General features: G+C 40.5%; 1 protein-coding gene across 1 annotated transcript; it reads right to left on the reverse strand.

The window, feature by feature from the left end:
• Positions 1 to 1,001: 1,001 nt before the first annotated feature.
• On the reverse strand, positions 1,002 to 18,205 carry LOC110538224 (B-cell receptor CD22). Its single transcript, XM_021624911.3, has 10 exons — positions 18,089 to 18,205; positions 11,236 to 11,311; positions 9,970 to 10,332; positions 9,256 to 9,546; positions 8,776 to 9,027; positions 8,368 to 8,628; positions 8,153 to 8,249; positions 7,969 to 8,055; positions 7,751 to 7,826; positions 1,002 to 2,922 (listed from the first exon to the last, which is right to left on the reverse strand). Exons 2-10 carry the CDS (start codon positions 11,288 to 11,290, stop codon positions 2,857 to 2,859), a joined length of 1,548 nt encoding a protein of 515 aa, XP_021480586.3. The 5' UTR covers positions 11,291 to 11,311; positions 18,089 to 18,205; the 3' UTR covers positions 1,002 to 2,856.
• Positions 18,206 to 18,896: the final 691 nt, after the last annotated feature.

Raw genomic sequence — 18,896 nt, forward strand, 5'->3', positions numbered from 1 at the left:
ATAAGTAAAAGCAGGAAATGCATCACCTATGCCTCTACTGCTACTCATTCCAATTTGACTGGTTTGGATTTCTCCCTGTCAACAATGGCTGGCATTTTCATACATTCCGGAAATTTGAGGGTTTATAACATAGCCCCTCTAGTAATTTAATATGATCTCTATGGCTTCGACTAGGTAGACATATTTCACTAATCAACCCTTAATATTGATACAGATCATTAGTCATGCCCAATTCTAAATACAGTAACAGTTCCAAGCAAAAATGCTGCACACAGTATATCCTAAACTAACACAATTATTAAAATTGTCTTTACCTTAAAACAATGACTGGTCTTCCAGTAGACATGTGTATGGTGAGAAAGTGTTGGTGCAACATAGATCGCCCCACCCTCGCTTGTAATGTATGGCTTTTCTAATCAAGTTGAGCAGTGACTCAGTCAAGAAGTAACAAGTGGGGTAGCTGTAGGACTTCATACATACAGTAGATAGTGGTTATAGTGCCTGAATGCATCAACTAAACATTACCATTAAGATGATAAAGTATCAAATGTTACAGTGAATAATTAACAGATTACAAGCAAAGAACGTGCTGAACACAAATGCTGTAACACTTTATTTTATTACTGAATGTAGCCTGCTCCTTCGATGCTATCACCATCAAAACTCCTGTGGGTGTCCTATTTTCATCTCTCAGTGGCTATGTGTTGCATGTATTAGCCTGCACAGGATGTCTTCATTATTCCATGTATTCTTGGGGAGTGAGAGAGTACACTCTATGGAGAGAACAGTAGAGAATCAGACCAAAGGCCTTGTGTAGGCCTACTATTTTCACACCAATCCTTGCTCCCTCTCATGTTCTGTCTATGTAACATATCTGATATATTCATATTCTGGGTACTGTAGTCATATGATCAAGAGGAAAGTCTGACTTCCATGTGCAGTTTGGGAAATTCCAACTCAAATAAATGAGGGGAAACAAAATTGACAGTGTGTAAAATATAATTTGAATACTGCAAAATGTATTTATTTAAAGAGAGTAAAGACAAGTGTATAGTAAAGTCCTGACCTAAAGACATTGCTGTCAGGTGTGGGTAAAATCACTGGGGAAGAATATGATGTGGCTGTCCATGGTTCTGATTTCTGTGTGCGTGTGTGTGCGCATGTTTGTGCAAGTAGAAAAACATGTTGACTGACCCTCCTTGTAGAGAAACGCCAAACCATCCTCCTCTCTTTCATGTTGACGAAACAATCTATCACTCTGTCATACAGTACACACTTTATTTTGTTGTCCTAGGCTACCTGGCTAAAATGCTTGCTTGCTGGCCTAACTTCCATTCATGGGACACGTTACCTAGTTAACATTTGCCTTCTACATCTAGCTACATATTGAACTTAGCATAGCAATGTATGTATTAATGGTTGGATCAGAGTCGCCATAGAGATCCTAGTGGGGCTGTGTCATAAACCCTCAAAGTTCCAGAATGTATTGTAAAATAAAAAATAAGCAACATTCCCCTTGTGTATCATTTATATGGTAGATGGTTTAGACTGTTTGTACTCAGAGAAAAATAACTTTATAGGGGATCACTTTGGGATAGATTCTCTAGATGGGCTTTTACTGCAACACCATTTATTGTGATCCAAATCTACAACAAAATCGTCATGATAATCTTTGATGTGAATCTAGAGCAGACCAGACAGAACTGGTAGTGCATTAATTAAGTTTGTTCACATTTTAGTCCTCTACTTCTCTTGCTCATCAATCCTCAATCCATTTCACGTAAACATATGATGTAATACCTTCTATGAACCAACAGGAGGAGATGTGTTGATTTAGAGGCCACGACGACCTGTGAAGAGTTTCAACTAGATAACACAGCCCCAATGTCAACGGACTATATCCTTATAATCTATGAAAACAAAAATGTGTTTTGTTTTTAATTTAAGGTTAGAGTTGGGTTTAAAAGCAGATGTGAATGAGATAATTTGTAGATATAGGTGTGGTTTATGACTTTGTGGCTGTGATAACCAGTGAAGACCCCTGAGAAGAGGAAGACAAGTGGAGACAGCAGCTCATTGGTGACTATCAATTACTTCTGCTTGACATTTACCTTCTTTGAGTACTTGAAGTTGATTTATGATAACAATAGATGTTTGTTTTTCCCACACATTAGATCAATGTGGATCAGCGTGTCCCAGTAAGAACATAAAGGATGAAAAATAACTCGCTAGTAGATTGGGATATTCAGAAACAAACATTACAGACTATATTAAAATGCAATGAAACACAGATATTTTTCATTTGATCACTGTTGTTGTTGAACATTTACACATGTTCATATTCAATCTGATCTGGAGAAAATGTTCAAGGTACTTTACTTTACAATCGTTGTATTCTCCATCTCAAGTACATACAGTATATCTCAATATGGCCTGTTTTGACAAATGACACTATACTGTATCTCTCTGTACATTCAAGGGGACCACAGAAGCACTGTGCTGACCTGAGTGTCAGTTACACATAAGTGGATTACAGTTGAAAGGAGCAACACAAAAACAATAATATACTGTATATACACTTCCCAATAATTATAACTGTATAGCCATTCAAATCAGGTTCATTTTGATTCACCCAAGCCATAGATACAAACAAAAGCCTTGTGAAAGCCACAACACAAGCCACAACACAAATAAGAATGTACTATATTCTTTAGCCATATTAACAATAAAGCTAAGAAATAAGCAGTCGGCTGCTGTGCTACATTGGGTTAAAATGTAAATATTTTACTGGAGCTTTTGACAGACTAAGAACAATGGCCTCTGAGCCAGCTGACTCCCACATGCTTCTTGTTGTGTTCAAATGTTACCATAGATTGCATCGTCTCCACCAACACATTCGCATGGGTCGCCATCTTCTTCAGCCTACAGGAAACCAGATCAGAGATATCATCATCAACAACACCTCTATTGTGATCTTAATCCTTCGTATTTAGAGCAAAGTTCTTCTCAGATCTCTACAGTAGCTGTAAACATATGCAGTAGGCCTACAGTCAAGGTGTGAATTACGGGGGAGCCAGGGGAGGCTCAGCTCCCCTGAATGAGACATTAGCTCCCCTAAATGCAACAAAAGTCCAACTTTGAGGGGTCTCTAATAAATGCTAATTTAACCATTCTCCTATTTGTTTGAAATGTAGTGAAAAGTATGTTTTACGGTGGTAAATATGGAAATAAAAGCTTCCAAATGAAACGAACCCCCCCACCTCTCTGTCATGGTTTAAACCATGTATTACTATGTGGCAGCACTGTCCACCCACTAGTGCTGAATTTTGGCCTAAACTGAGCTCCTTTGCGCATAGATTTTCCTTTGTATTTCCTAATTTTCACAATTTGTTTGCCATGTGCCCTTGATAAAAATAGCCTTTATTCCAATACATTAGGTTTATCCATTGATTTATCATTGTTTGCTTTTGTCAGTCAGCTGTTTAGAGTACTCATTGCTTTGTTTTTCAGGTGCGCGCTGTGGGGAGAACAAGTATTTGATACACAGACGATTTTGCAGGTTTCCCTACTAACAAAGCATGTAGAGGTCTGTAATTTTTTATCATAGGTACACTTCAACTGTGAGATACAGAATCTAAAACAAAAATCCAGAAAATCACATTGTATGATTTTAAAGTAATTCATTTGCATTTTATTGCATGACATATACTTATTTTCCACCATAATTTGCAAATAAATTCATTAAAAATCCTACAATGTGATTTTCTGGATTTTTTTCCTCATTTTGTCTGTCATAGTTGAAGTGTACCTATGATGAACATTACAGGCCTCTCTCATGGGAGAACTTGCACAATTGGTGGCTGACTAAATACTTTTTTGCCCCACTGTATCTAGTGTTTGTGTGGAAGTATGTGCACAGCTATAAAATGGATGTCTTTGTATTCTTGACTTTAGAACATTCTCTGAATAAACTGTACTAACCTTTTGTATAAGCTGAGGATTTGACTAATTATTATTATACCCATGGTCTAACAAACCTCTGGGATTGGTCAGAGCTATTGGTTGTCAGTTATTATCATTGGGATAGAAAATTCTCGTGACAGTTTCCTGGATCAGCTGATGATGGTTGACAATATCACTAGACAACTAGCCTACAGTTAGACACCAATTCACATCCAATCCATCCAACAAGTAGGCTATACTTTAATGACAGTAGGCCTATAAGGTGACTCTTTCAGTTAGAAGAGGTTAACGTTCGGTTAGAAGCATTCGATTTTGCAATGGCATAGGACAAACATTATTTTGGATTTGTGTGCCCTTAAAGTATTTTCACGGCAAAACATAATGAAATGTTTTGAATGCATAGTTACACTTACAGTGCATTTTCCGAGATCTCCAAGATCCATGATTTGTACAGGGTTTAAGTTCAATGTTCTAATTCAAAACTCCAAGCATTAACTCATGAATTATAAACAACTCATGAACTAGGGTGTAAAACATGGTTTGATTCAGTTATATTGTATGAAGGCCACCTGTTCTGCTTGTGTTTGAATATGTGTGTAAAATAGTCTCGACTGAGAGGGTAGGCTACACAAGTAAATGCCGTTTATCCACCTTTTTCAGAGAAATTAATTTAAAGTATAGGGAGTGTTAACATTTTTTTTACCCCGACCGGCAATCAGAGTTTACCCACGTATGTTTTTTACCACTACCTCACTGGCTACCGGTAGGCCTATTTGAAGTTCATGGTAATACACATTGTAACCTAGTCTAGTAAAATGATGTCACGCCCTGACCTTAGTTATCTTTGTTTTCTTTATTATTTTGGTTAGGTCAGGGTGTGATGAGGGTGGTATTGTGTGTTTTTTGTCTTGTCTAGGTTTTTTTGTATATCTATGGGATTTTGGTATTGTCTAGGTAAATGTAGGTCTATGGTGGCCTGAATTGGTTCCCAATCAGAGACAGCTGTTTATCGTTGTCTCTGATTGGGGATCCTATTTAGGTTGCCATTTCCATTTTGGTTTTGTGGGTTATTGTCTATGTGTAGTTGCATGTCAGCACTAGTTGTTTATAGTGTCACGGTCGGTTTGTTTAAGTGTTCTTCGTTTTAATAAAATAATGTATTCCAATCACGTTGCGCCTTGGTCTCCTCGTTACGACGAACGTGACAATTGACTTTGTATGTTAGACAGTGGAAGCTCCTCAGAGGAGGAAGGGGAGGACGATCCTCCTCAGTGAATTTCATAAAATAAAATTGTGAAACAATAATAGCTACAACTATACTAAATATATCCACGTCACCAAATCATTTATTTAAAAAAATTAAAATTTCTGTGAAGGTATACAGTAGCCTCAACAGCACTCGCCAGGGGAGAACAATGGTGTAGCCGGAGGACAGCTAGTTTCCGTCCGCCTCTGGGTACATTAAAAACCTAAGAGGCGCATGGTTCTCACCCCCTTCCATAGACTTACACAGTAATTATGACAACTTCTGGAGAATGTCCTCCAATCTATCAGAGCTCTTGTAGTATGAACTGACATGTTGTTGATAAGTAAATGTGTTTTAATAATTTATTAGAATATTACACTCCTGAAACCATAAGTCTGAAGCCATGTTTTTTAATAAATTATTAGAATATTACACTCCTGAAACCATAAGTCTGAAATCATGTGATTGTATGAAATTGATTTGAATCATTGGATTATTATAATGCATGCATATAAGCGTTAGAATCATTTAGATTATTATAATACCTGTGTGGTTTTAGTCGGTGGAATAATATATACTGGAGTGTAGTTCTTAATCAGAATCAACGTTTTGGGGACATTGTGTCTAGTATTTTGATAACAGACTGTCTGTCTGAGCCAGATTCGGGGCCGACCTTGGCTTAGGACACTGAGAACTTCCCAGTCCCAGGTCTCTCCTTATCTTAGGGGAGGGCAGGAAGACGCTATTCTCACAGACTCCCCTAATCTCTATTGGCGTGCGGATTTGATGGTTTGTGTGGAAGTATGTGTGTCACTATAAATTGAAGATCTTTGTACTGTGCACGTCAGAGCGTTCCGTGAATAAACATTTAACTTTGGTAGACTGGGCCTCTGTCTGTTTTCATTTCTATCAGTATCTTACAAATCCTGCTATAACAGACTGAGAGTACTATAATTTAATTGGTTAATGAGCAGGAGAACAGAATTCTCATAACAGTTGTCCACCCAATCAAAGGATCAGAGAATGAATCTAGTACTGAAAGCATAAGTTACAGCTAGCTAGCTAGCACTGCAGTGCACAAAATGTGGTGAGTAGTTGACTCAAAGAGAGAAAAAGATAATAGTTGACCAGTTTTTAACAAATTCATTTCTTCAAAAATGAATGAGAGAGAGCAAGCTAACTATATTTCATTGTATTTTTTTTCACTTTCACTTACCTAGCTAGTGAATGCAGCTAGCTAGTTTAGCCTATTCAAACACCTGGCTCAAACAGAGAGGGATACTATGTTAGCCAGCTGGCTATGGCTATCCAACACTAGAACTCTTCCAAGTCAAGGTAAGCTTTTGGTTTTATTCATTTATTGCCACCGGGGCCCAACGGTGTAACTGCCAAACTGCTTGCTTTACACTGTACTGGATGATTGTAGCGGGTTTATTAACATGTTAGTTCGAGTAGCTAATGTTAGCTATGTTGACTATGATGTTAGCTAATATGGTGACAATGATGTTGGCTGTGTGTAGCGGTTATGATATCAAGGTTTGGCTTGGAAAGGTTTTTTCACCTGGTCACACACAGCTGTTGTATTGTGCATTGAAGTCCACAAGCGAATGCAAAGGGTGAGAGGAGGAGAGTGCTTAGATGCAAGAAGGAATTATATAATGAGCAAATGATCATGCTGTTTGTATTTGGCTGCCATGAAAGTGAATTGTGAATACACCTGTGATCAGGGATGTATTCATTCTGTCCATAATGTTGAAAAACATTTCCTAAATGGAAGCAAATGGAATGAAACAGGAATAAACATACCTGAATTTGTCCAATAGAAACACTAGTTTGCAACTGTTGGACTAATGATTATACCCCAGATCAGCTAGATACAAGCAAGTGTGCAAGGCGGTATTGCATGTGTCAATGTCTGTCAACTTGATTACTCACATTTTTCTCTCGACCTGTGCAGCTACGTTGTAAACTTTCGTTCATAGGCTAGGTTGTAGCAATCTCATGATGGGAATAGGGAACATTTGTATATTATGTAGTAGCCTAAACCTATCACTGTCACATTGAGCTGGGTGAATGGAATATGAATGACAGTCATCCAATACGCTGTAATAGAAATAAGACCATGCTCATAAAAAAATAAAACAATCGTCCTCCCTCATCTTAAACGGCACTGTCCGCAACAGAGTGACCATCCCGTTTTTCAATTAATGTAGGCCTTATCAATGGCAATCGCTGAATGTCATTGGCATAACGTTTTGTTGTTTTGAAAGAGATGTATATTTCCATTTATCAAACTGGCAATTAGAGACTACAGTTTGAATGCTATAATTATTTTGGAGTAGACCAACATGCAGAGGTCGCTTAATTTTTGAAGTGATTTGTTTGAAAATCAGATGAAAATGCCACAGTGAAAGATAACACTTTTACTGTTTAAATTACATCTTTATTTTTAATTTAAATAAATTATGTACGGGCAAGCGAATGCACTCATTAGAGACCCCCTGAATGTCATGGTGTAATTCACTACAGTTCATACAGTACCTCCATGTTGCCATATAGCTGATCGTTGGTGTAGTAGTTTGTGAGGATTTCACTGCTGGTGTCTTTCTGCTCTTTCCTGTGGATAGAGTTAGGACAACTCTCAGATGCATTCTCTAAATTTGATAAGACACAACAAGATTTAATTTAGGCTAATGGACTTTAGCAACTCAGCAAGGATTGTAGGTTAAGATGACAGAGAACAGCCTGTAGAAAAATACCTTGATGTTGAGGGATCTGAGGAAGCACACTTGGCTGCATCCATGTCCTGTATACTGGCTACTGGCAGGTCACTATGACTCCTCCCACTGATGAGAAAAATGGCAAGTTATCAAAACAGAACAAAACAGCTATCAAAAAAAATCTACTTAACTCCTTCCAAAAATAAATAAAATAGTAACTTACCCCTTCTTAGTCAAAAGGCAAGCTGACATGGGAACTAGTATTACCACCACCACTAATGCAGCAATACCAATTGAAACGTACAGCATCGACATCTTATCTGTCCAAAAACAAATAAATATGATGTATTAAATGTACCTCTACTATTCCTTATGATATAAATAATTATTTGTTTAATTAATTCATTAATGATACACTTCACCAACTGTTTCCCTTACCATTTGTGGACACAGTGAAGGACAAGCTGGCATTGCCCTGTGTGTTGCTGGCATGGCAGTGGACGGTCTCTGAGAAGCCTAGTGCCCTCTGTAGGGTAACCACGGTAACTGACCCATGCATCTCCACCCTGGTACTGGGCAGGTGTCCTGCTGGAAGAGACCACTCCACAGTGCTGGGGGGCTCTGAATCCACAATGCACAGACATGTTACCATAGAGATGTCTGAAGTGCAGGCAGAGTCCACTTTGATCTCAGGGGAGTCTGGGATGAGAATGATGAACAGTTTGGTTTTAACTGAACATGTAGTGCTACATCCGGAAGAGTATTGTCTTAATATTATATACACAGACATGACATGCCCCTTAGTGACAACATGTGGATGAATCAACTAACTCTGGATCTACTTACACTCTACGTTGAGCTTCAGTGGGCTGGATTGGCCTGGTCCCTCTGTATTGATGGCAGTGCAGTAGATGGCTTCAGTGAGTCTGGTCACATTCTCCAGTGTGAGTGTGGGTCCAGTGGTGGGCAGAGGTCCTCTGCTGTTGTGCCAATGGTAGCTGTTGGCAGCAGGGTTACTGTCACTGGAGCATCTCAGCTCTACAGAGTCTCCTTCCTTCACACTGGACACTCCCTTAACCTTCACATCCACTGGGGCATCTATGAATAACATCATTAGTAAGAATGATATTACTATGTAATGAACATCTTAGGACAGATTCAGTGGATCAACCACGTGATTTCAATATATTTTAATTTCCAAAGGGAAGTACGGACAAAGTTTTAGTTCCCTTTTCAAATAAGTTTAATTTCTCATATTCACAGAAATATTGTGAAAGTGAAAATCTTCCAAACAGTGTTGTTAATACACAGATGTGGGCCACTTACATTTGACAGTTAGCGTCTTGGAGCTGCTCACTGTCTTCCCTCCCCTGTATGCTGCTGTGCAGACTAGAGGCTGGTTGTTATCAGCGTTGCTGGATCTAAAGGTCAGGGTTGATGTCTCTTCCCACTGGCCCTTGGTCTGCTGCTGTGATTGGATGCTGGGTGTTCCAGAGTGGCTCCAGGTGATGAGCGGGGGATCAGATGGGCAGGAGTGAGACACAGAGCAGGAGGCAGATACCTCCTCCCCCACCTTCACCACCTCCTTCACTGACAGAGAGAGGGGGTCTGGAGAGTCTGAAATCAACAAAGAGATGACAACAGTTACAGTGCCTTGCGAAAGTATTCGGCCCCCTTGAACTTTGCGACCTTTTGCCACATTTCAGGCTTTGCACGCCCAATTTTTCAGTTTTTGATTTGTTAAAAAAGTTTGAAATATCCAATAAATGTCGTTCCACTTCATGATTGTGTCCCACTTGTTGTTGATTCTTCACAAAAAAATACAGTTTTATATCTTTATGTTTGAAGCCTGAAATGTGGCAAAAGGTCGCAAAGTTCAAGGGGGCCGAATACTTTCGCAAGGCACTGTATATAGCACTTATTCTTGGGTCTGTCCTTTTTTGTACCATTACAATTCTTATCAACAAGAAGCTATAGCTAATATGTTAACTTTAGGGTAAATAGGATACTGTAATTGTCTATTTTCCCTGGAGAACTTACCGCTCACTGTAATGAAGACTCTGTCATCTTTGTATGAAGCCTTGTTATAGTCTTTGATTTCAATCCTGAAAGTAAAGGGTCCTTTGTCACTGCTATGGAGGGGGTCGATTCTGAGAGAGCAGTTCTTCTGTCTGAGGTTTCCTACCAACTTTGTACGACCCCTGTAGTCTGTGATGACGTTGGAGCTGTCTGGGTGGTAGATAACCTCAGAAGTGTCTTTGAACCAGATGCCAGTGAATTCAGAGGGCTTTATCTTTGGTTCTGGGTAGTTGAATGAGCAGGGAATCACGATGCATGAGCCCTGCAGGCCGGAGACTGAGCCGGGCACCTCAGCAGTCCATGACGAGGTATCAACTCCCAACACTCAAATAGCAGATGGAAAAATGTTAGTCAGAGGTGTTGGACACATGTCAAGGAATTTGAGTGTAAGAATGGAATGCAGCTAGCTAGTTTAGCCTACTCAAACAACCATCTCAAACAGAATGGGATGCCATGTTAGCTAGCTGGCTATGGCCAGTCAATGTAAGCTTTTGGTTTTATTAATTTATTGCCACCAAGGCCCGCCTGTGTAACTGATAAACTGCTTGCTGCTAACTGTACACTCTACTCCAAACTGTACTCTGATGTGTTGTGTAATGAAGTCCACAAGCGAAGGGAAAATGTGAGAGAAGGAGCGCACGTAGATGGATGTGAGACGGAATTATACATACAACCAGCTTTTTGTATGTTGCTGCTATGAATGTGAACTGTGTTTGCGTGTGATCAGGTGTGTATTCATTGCGCCAGTTCTGTTGACGGGGATAAACATACCTGAATTGGTCGAATTGAAACTCGTTTTCAACTGTTGGACTAATGATTATAGTCCAGATCAGCTATATCCAAGCAAGAGTGTGGTAGGTGGTACTGACTATGTCACTGTCTGTCACCTTGATTACGCAAAATTCTGTCAACCTGTGCACCTACGTTGTAAATGTTCCTTCATCAGATAGGTTGTAGCAACCTCATGATGTGTACAGGGAAAATTTGAGAGAGAGGGAGGGCTCGTCTCACTGGTGATATAGAGGTGTAGTGATATTACATTGAGCTGGGTGAATGGAATATGAATGACAGTCATCCAATATGCTGTAATAGAAATAAGGCCATGTTCATAAACGGCACCGACCGCCACTGCTGTAATCACATTGTTTGTATTTTCTTGTCAGCAAATGAGTAAATAAATAAATACAATATTTATTACTGTATACAGAATGTATATTTGTAGCCTACCTCCAAGCCAAATGCAATGAATAAGAAAAAGCAACGGTAATTTTTCAATCCCCATCACCTCCTCTCAGTGCTGGACCTGAAGGTATAAGGAACATTTTATTATCACTAGTAAGTTAACATTGGATATGATACTTGTAATGTATAAAATACAAATCAATTACTTGCATAGTTTGCCAATTCTTGCTCATTCTTGTCAGATATCCACCCTCTTTCAGAGAATAAGGGAACTAATGTGTAAATTTCACATCTAATTCCCATCTCACATGTAAAATGATGTCTTTATTTTTGCCACCAGGAGTTCCCATATTTCGTCTCAGACTGATGGTGAGGCGAGTTAATTCCTTGAGGGTTAACTGACCTCTGCTCAGTACCCTGCCCTGAACCTTAGACACTGTCACGAGCCGGCTACCACCCAGTACTGCTGCCCTATGTACATATAGTCATTGAACAATGGTCACTTTAATTAATAGTGTTTACATGTTGTTTTACCCACTTTATATGTAAACTCAGCAACAAAATAAACATCCCTTGTTCAGCACCATGTCTTTCAAAGATAAATCGTAAATATCCAAATAACGTCACAAATCGTCATTATAAAGGGTTTAAACTGCTTGTTCAATGAACCTTAAACAATTAACCCTTTCACACATACCATCCCACCCGTGTGATTAGAACGCTCATTTAGAACAGACAGTTTCGAATGACGTAACAATCAGCATTTGAGCTGGCCACACTTTTTTCAGAAACTTTTTACACAAACACAGTCCTTACAAAGTTATGTCCAGAATGTGAGCAGTTTATTTTTGGATGAAATGTTAAGATATTCACAGAAGTATCTATAGCATAACACAATCATCTTAACCGGAAAAATGTAGGCTACATTTGTCCTAGCGCTAACTGAGGAAAGATTGACTCAACACAAGCAGTCATATTTTCTAACTCTCGGCTGACAGAAACTACAATATGAATTAGCTAATAGCAATTGCTATGTCTAATGAATCACATCACAGGTGAGCTCACCGTTGAGTTAAATACTTTCTAGAAATCGAAAGTAATTAGACAATTAGTTTCAGCCCGCAGCCAAGCTTTTTTCCCGAAAGATAATAAAAGACAAGATGAGTTTGGTCTGTTTATAGCATGCATGTTGAAGGGGTGTGTCGTCTACCACCGTTCACATCCCACCATTCACTTCATGAAGTTCTCAAAATGAGTAAACGCTGAGTCACCTCATTTTGTTATAGCATCTTTGGTCCGACAGACGATCACGTGAAATCCAGAATGCATTGTATACATTCTGGAATGGAGAGAACGTTCTAACATCACGCGCATAAAAAAACTCACACTGGGGCAACCGTATTTGCAGCTCAAAATGCACCTGTAGACAGGTCGTTAAGACACCAACAGCTTACAGACAGTAGGCAATTAAGGTCACAGTTATGAAAACTTAGGACACTAAAGAGGCCTTTCGACTGACTCGTGAAAAACACCAAAAGAAAGATGCCCAGGGTCATTGCTCATCTGAGTGAACATACCTTAGGCATGCTGCAAGGAGGCATGAGGACTGCAGATGAGGCAAGGGCAATAAATTGCCATGTCCATACTGAGACACCTAAGACAGCGCTACAGGGAGACAGGACGGACAGCTGATCATCCTCGCAGTGGCAGACCACGTGTAACAACGCCTGCACAGGATTGGTACATCCGAACATCACACCTGTGGGACAGGTACAGGATGGCAACAACAACTGCCCGAGTTACACCAGGAACACACAATCCCTCCATCAGTGCTCAGACTGTCCGCTATAGGCTGAGGGCTTGTAGGTCTGTTGTAAGGCAAGTCCTCACCAGACATCATCGGCAACAACGTCGCCTATGGGCACAAACCCACCGTCGCTGGACCAGACAGGACTGGCAAAAAGTGCTCTTCACTGACGAGTCGTGGTTTTGTTTCACCAGGAGTGATGGTCGGATTTGCATTTATCGTCGAAGGAATGAGCGTTACACCGAGGCCTGTACTCTGGAGCGGGATCGATTTGGAGGTGGAGGGTCTATCATGGTCTGGTGCGGTGTGTCACAGCATCATCGGACTGAGCTTGTTGTCATTGCAGGCAATCTCAACGCTGTGCATTACAGGGAAGACATCCTCCTCCCTCATGTGGTACCCATCCTGCAGGCTCATCCTGACATGACCCTCCAGCATGACAATGCCACCAGCCATGCTGCTCGTTCTGTGCGTGATTTCCTGCAAGACAGGAATGTCAGTGTTCTGCCATGGCCAGCGAAGAGCCCGGATCTCAATCCCATTGAGCACATCTGGGACCTGTTGGATCGAAGGGTGAGGGCTAGGGCCATTCCTGGCAGAAATGTCCGGGAACTTGCAGGTGCCTTGGTGGAAGATTTGGGTAACATCTCACAGCAAGAACTTGCAAATCTGGTGCAGTCCATGAGGAGGAGATGCACTGTAGAACTTAATGCAGCTGGTGGCCACACCAGATACTGACTGTTACTTTTGATTTTGACCCCCCCCCCCCTTGTTCAGGGACACATTATTCCATTTCTGTTCAAATAAAATAAAATCAAATGTTATTTGTCACATACACATGGTTAGCAGATGTTAATGCGAGTGTAGCGAAATGCTTGTGCTTCTAGTTCCGACAATGCAGTAATATCCAACGAATAATCTAACCTAACAATTCCACAGCAATTACCTTATACACACAAGTGTAAAGGAATGAATAAGAATATTTACATATATAAATATATGAATGAGTGATGGCCGAACGGCATAGGCAAGATGCAGTGGATGGTATGGTATAGCGTAAAGTATATACATATGAGATGAGTAATGTAGGGTATGTAAACATTATATGAAGTGGCATTGTTTACAGTGGCTAGTGATACATTTATTACATCAATTTCTCCATTATTAAAGTGGCTGGAGTTGAGTCAGTATGTTGGCAGCAGCCACTCAATGTTATTGATGGATGTTTAACAGTCTGATGGCCTTGAGATAGAAGCTGTTTTTCAGTCTCTCAGTCCCTGCATTGATGCACCTGTACTGATCTCGCCTTCTGGATGATAGCGGGGTGAACAGGCAATGGTTGTTGTCCTTGATGATCTTTTTGGCATTCCTGTGACATTGGGTGGTGTAGGTGTCCTGGAGGGCACGTTGTTTGCCTCCGGTGATGCGTTGTGCAGACCTCACTACCCTCTGGAGAGCCTTACGGTTGTGGGTGGAGCAGTTGCCGTACCAGGCGGTGATACAGCCCGACGGGATGCTCTCGATTGTGCATCTGTAAAAGTTTGTAAGTGTTTTTGGTGACAAGCCAAATTTCTTCAGCCTCCTGAGGTTGAAAAGGCGCTGCTGCGCCTTCTTCACGATGCTGTCTGTGTGGGTGGACCATTTCAGTTTGTCCATGATGTGTACGTCGAGGAACTTAAAACTTTCTACCCTCTCCACTACTGTTCCATCAATGTGGATAGTGGGGTGCTCCCTCTGCTGTTTCCTGAAGTCCACAATCATCTCCTTCGTTTTGTTGACGTTGAATGTGAGGTTATTTTCCTGACACCACACTCCGAGGGCCCTCACCTCCTCCCTGTAGGCCGTCTAGTCATTGTTGGTAATCAAGCCTACCACTCTAGTGTCATCTGCAAACTTGATGATTGAGTTGAAGGCGTGCATGGCCATGCAGTCGTGGGTGAACAGGGAGTGCAGGGTAGGGCTGAGAACGCACCCTTGTGGGGACCCATTGTTGAGGATCAGCGGGGTGGAGATGTTGTTACCTACCCTCACCACCTGGGGGCGGCCCGTCAGGAAGTCCAGGATTCAGTTGCACAGGGCGGGGTCGAGACCCAGGGTCTCTAGCTTGATGACGAGTTTGGAGGGTACTATGGTGTTAAATGCTGAGCTGTAGTCGATGAACAGCATTCTCACATAGGTATTCCTCTTGTCCAGATGGGTTAGGGCAGTGTGCAGTGTGATTGCGATTGCGTCTTCTGTGGACCTATTGGGGCAGCCAGCTGGTATGCGCATGATCTGAGGACGCGGCTGGGGATGCCGTCTGGGCCTGCAGCCTTGCGGGGGTTGACACGTTTAAATGTTTTGCTCACGTCGGCTGCAGTGAAGGAGAACCCACAGGTTTTGGTTGAGGGCCGTGTCAGTGGCACTGTGTTGTCCTCAAAACGAGCAAAGCAGTTGTTTTGTCTGTCTGGGAGCAAGACATCCTGGTCCACGACGGGGCTGGTTTCCTTTTATAGTCCGTGTTAATCACATGTGTGTGGAACTTGTTCAGTTAATGTCTCAATTTTTGAATCTTGTTATGTTCATACAAATATTTACACATGTTAAGTTTGCTGTTGGAAAAAACAGTTGACATGTATTTTTTTGCTGAGTTTATAAGACACACACTGAGTGTACAAAACATTAGGAATACCTGCTCTTTTTGTTATGACATAGACTGACCATTTTAGGTGAAATCTATGATCCCTTATTGATATCGCTTGTTAGATCCACTTCAATCAGTGTATTTGAAGGGTTTGAGATAGGTTAAAGATGGATTTTTAAGCCTTGAGACATTGATTGGGTTGTTAATTTGATTAGTTATGACATTTCTCAATATTTTTTATTTTTACTTGTTTGACATTTTACTGCATTGTGAGGAGCTAGTAACATAAGCATTTCACTGCACACGCTATAACATCTGCTAAACTGTGTACGTGACCAATAATCTTTGATTGATTTAACCCACTAAAGTGTAATGTCTTTTACAATATGTATTTTGACTTTGCTTTCCACATTGCCAAACTCAAAGATTTTCAGAAGCTATGGGTGAAATCTCTTGAATTTAGTATTAAATCTTATAAAATTGTATCCTGTACCATTCCACCATTTTCACTTTAGTCGGGGATATTACTCACACTCAGTTAGTATGACTAACAGCACATTATTAAATCAAACTGTTTGTAATATGCATTTCAATTCACAATTTCATTCAAACAATGTACTTGTGATAGTTTTTCACAGTCTGTATCATGATCTGTGCTGTGACCATAGAATTGGGGATAGAATCCTGGAATGGACATGAAAGGTCTTATAAAAGGTCAGCCATTTTGGTCAGGGAGTTGGTCAACCATGGTCAGCCAGTGTGCTATGATAACTATTCTGTTACATCTGCTCCTCCCACGCCCTCTAATGCTCATCCTGTGTCTCATTGACCTGCTGACACTCCCCCAGTACTCTCTCCCTCTCTGTCCCTCTCTCTGTGTGTGATTGTGTGGGCAGAGACAGGTGTGCTGGAGTCAGAGCAGATCCCCACCAGCTGCAACCTGTTCCACAATCAAGACTTCTACAAATACTCACCCCTGCCACTTCCACGCTGCCAGATCGTAACCTCTGCTCAGTCAGTCGACGGTTCTAGCCGTTTGTTAATATTTAGATCCTGTTGTGCCTGTTTTCCTTGCCTGACGCTGTTTTCCTCTCCGCTACAGTTCTGCCCACTCTGACTCTGGTCCCTGTCTGGACTCTGTCCTGGATTCCCCACTCTACTACTCCCTTGGATTCCCCTCCGGACCTGCTTACCCTGTCCCAATCCCTCTCGTTCCAGCCTCCTCGTCTGAGTCTGATCTTGGGTTCCCCTGTTCCACTCTGCATAACATATTCCACTGAAACTAGCCAGCCAGTTGAAGAGGAAGGGTTCCAACATTTAAAAAAAAATTCACTCCCAATATGCCAATATTCCATTGAAACAATGCAGTCAATCTACAGCTATATAGTCAGTTGATGATAGGACTTAAACAAGTGGTAAATGCAACAAGTACTAACATATCATATAACACACAGCTTTCTAAGAAAACAAACATTGAGACCTTGATGGTTTATTTACATTTTAGAGGCTATTTATACAGAAAATGTGTATAAAAACGATATATACTGTACTCATAAGTATATGACAATATTGAAGATGACCAATAATTATGTTACACAATTTCTGATATATTACATGCCTTGCTTTTACTTTCCTGAAAAAGTAAAAGCAGGAAATGACTGGTTTGGATTTCTCCCTGACCACGACTGCCATTTTCATACATTCAGGAACTGAGGGTTTATGACATAACCCCTCTAGTAATTTTATAGGATCTCTATGGCTGTGACTGTTAAAGGAATTTGATTCCTATAAGTTCATCAACCAATTCAATTAAAACACTCTGCCAATTTCTAAGAATTTGTAAGATACTTATTTGCATAAAATGGACAGAGATCCTTCTCAAAATCAATCAATAGCGTTTATTCTCGAGAGTACTGATCATAATACAATGTGCATTGGTTTATATCACATTTCGTCATAGCGTTTTGAATGCTGCTTCTCCTTCTCTCCGATACAATGCCCAATATAGTTCACAAGCCTTCCCACATTGCCTGCCACCTGTTAAACAATCTACTACAAGCCCAAGGTCTCTCCCCTTCCTGGAGAGAGACAGGATGTCCTGTAAGGAACACAGCATTCCAGCCAGTCTGACGATAGCTCCATTAGTTTCTAACAAGGAACAGACAGTCCTTCTAATTCTGGACGAAAACTACACACATTACATTCAGCATTATGATTATAATAAGATTCATACATCCATACAGTAACATAGTAGTATTCTGTTTAGTCATAGTTCTGTATACATAATTTAGTCATTATTCATAAAAAATCCCTTAACAGTGACTAGGTAGAAATATTTCACTAATCTATCCCTTAATATTAGTAAAGATCATTAGTCACACCCAATTCTAAATACAGTAACAGTTCCAAGCAAAAAAAACTGCCTACAGTATATCCTAAACTAACACAATTATTAAAATTGTCTTTACCTTGTAACAATATCTGGTCTTCAATTAAATATGTGTATGGTGAGAAAGTGTTTCAACATAGAGCCATAGACCCACCCTCGCTTGTCATGTGGGGCTTTTCGAATCAAGTTGAGCAGTAACTCAATCAGGAAGTAACAAGAGATCTAAATGTAGAACCTCATACATAGATAACGGGAATAGCCCCTGAATGCAATGACTAAAACATACCCATTAAGATGCCTAAGTGTCAAATGCAACAGTGAATAATTAACAGATTAAAGGAAAGAATGTGCTGAACACAAATGCTGTAACACTTTATTGTATTCCTGACTGTAGCCGGCTCCTTCGATGCTATCACCATCAAAACCCTGTGGGTGTCCAGAGTCTTGTTCCTCGTACAGACCAATTTCCTTTCTGAATGTAACCGTTTTGCATTTAAGACACTGAGGGGAAGAGGAAGTGGGGCTAAAAGCATGTCTGCGATTTGGGGATATATGCAATCTGTGTATTATTCTTAATTGGATTGCTCTAGTACGATTACATATACAGTGCCTTGCGAAAGTATTCGGCCCCCTTGAACTTTGCGACCTTTTGCCACATTTCAGGCTTCAAACATAAAGATATTAAACTGTATTTTTTTGTGAAGAATCAACAACAAGTGGGACACAATCATGAAGTGGAACGACATTTATTGGATATTTCAAACTTTTTTAACAAATCAAAAACTGAAAAATTGGGCGTGCAAAATTATTCAGCCCCTTTACTTTCAGTGCAGCAAACTCTCTCCAGAAGTTCAGTGAGGATCTCTGAATGATCCAATGTTGACCAA

This window comes from Oncorhynchus mykiss, chromosome 2 (genome assembly GCF_057628025.1).
Source record: "Oncorhynchus mykiss isolate SJ-2025 chromosome 2, ASM5762802v1, whole genome shotgun sequence".
Lineage (NCBI taxonomy): Eukaryota > Metazoa > Chordata > Actinopteri > Salmoniformes > Salmonidae > Oncorhynchus > Oncorhynchus mykiss.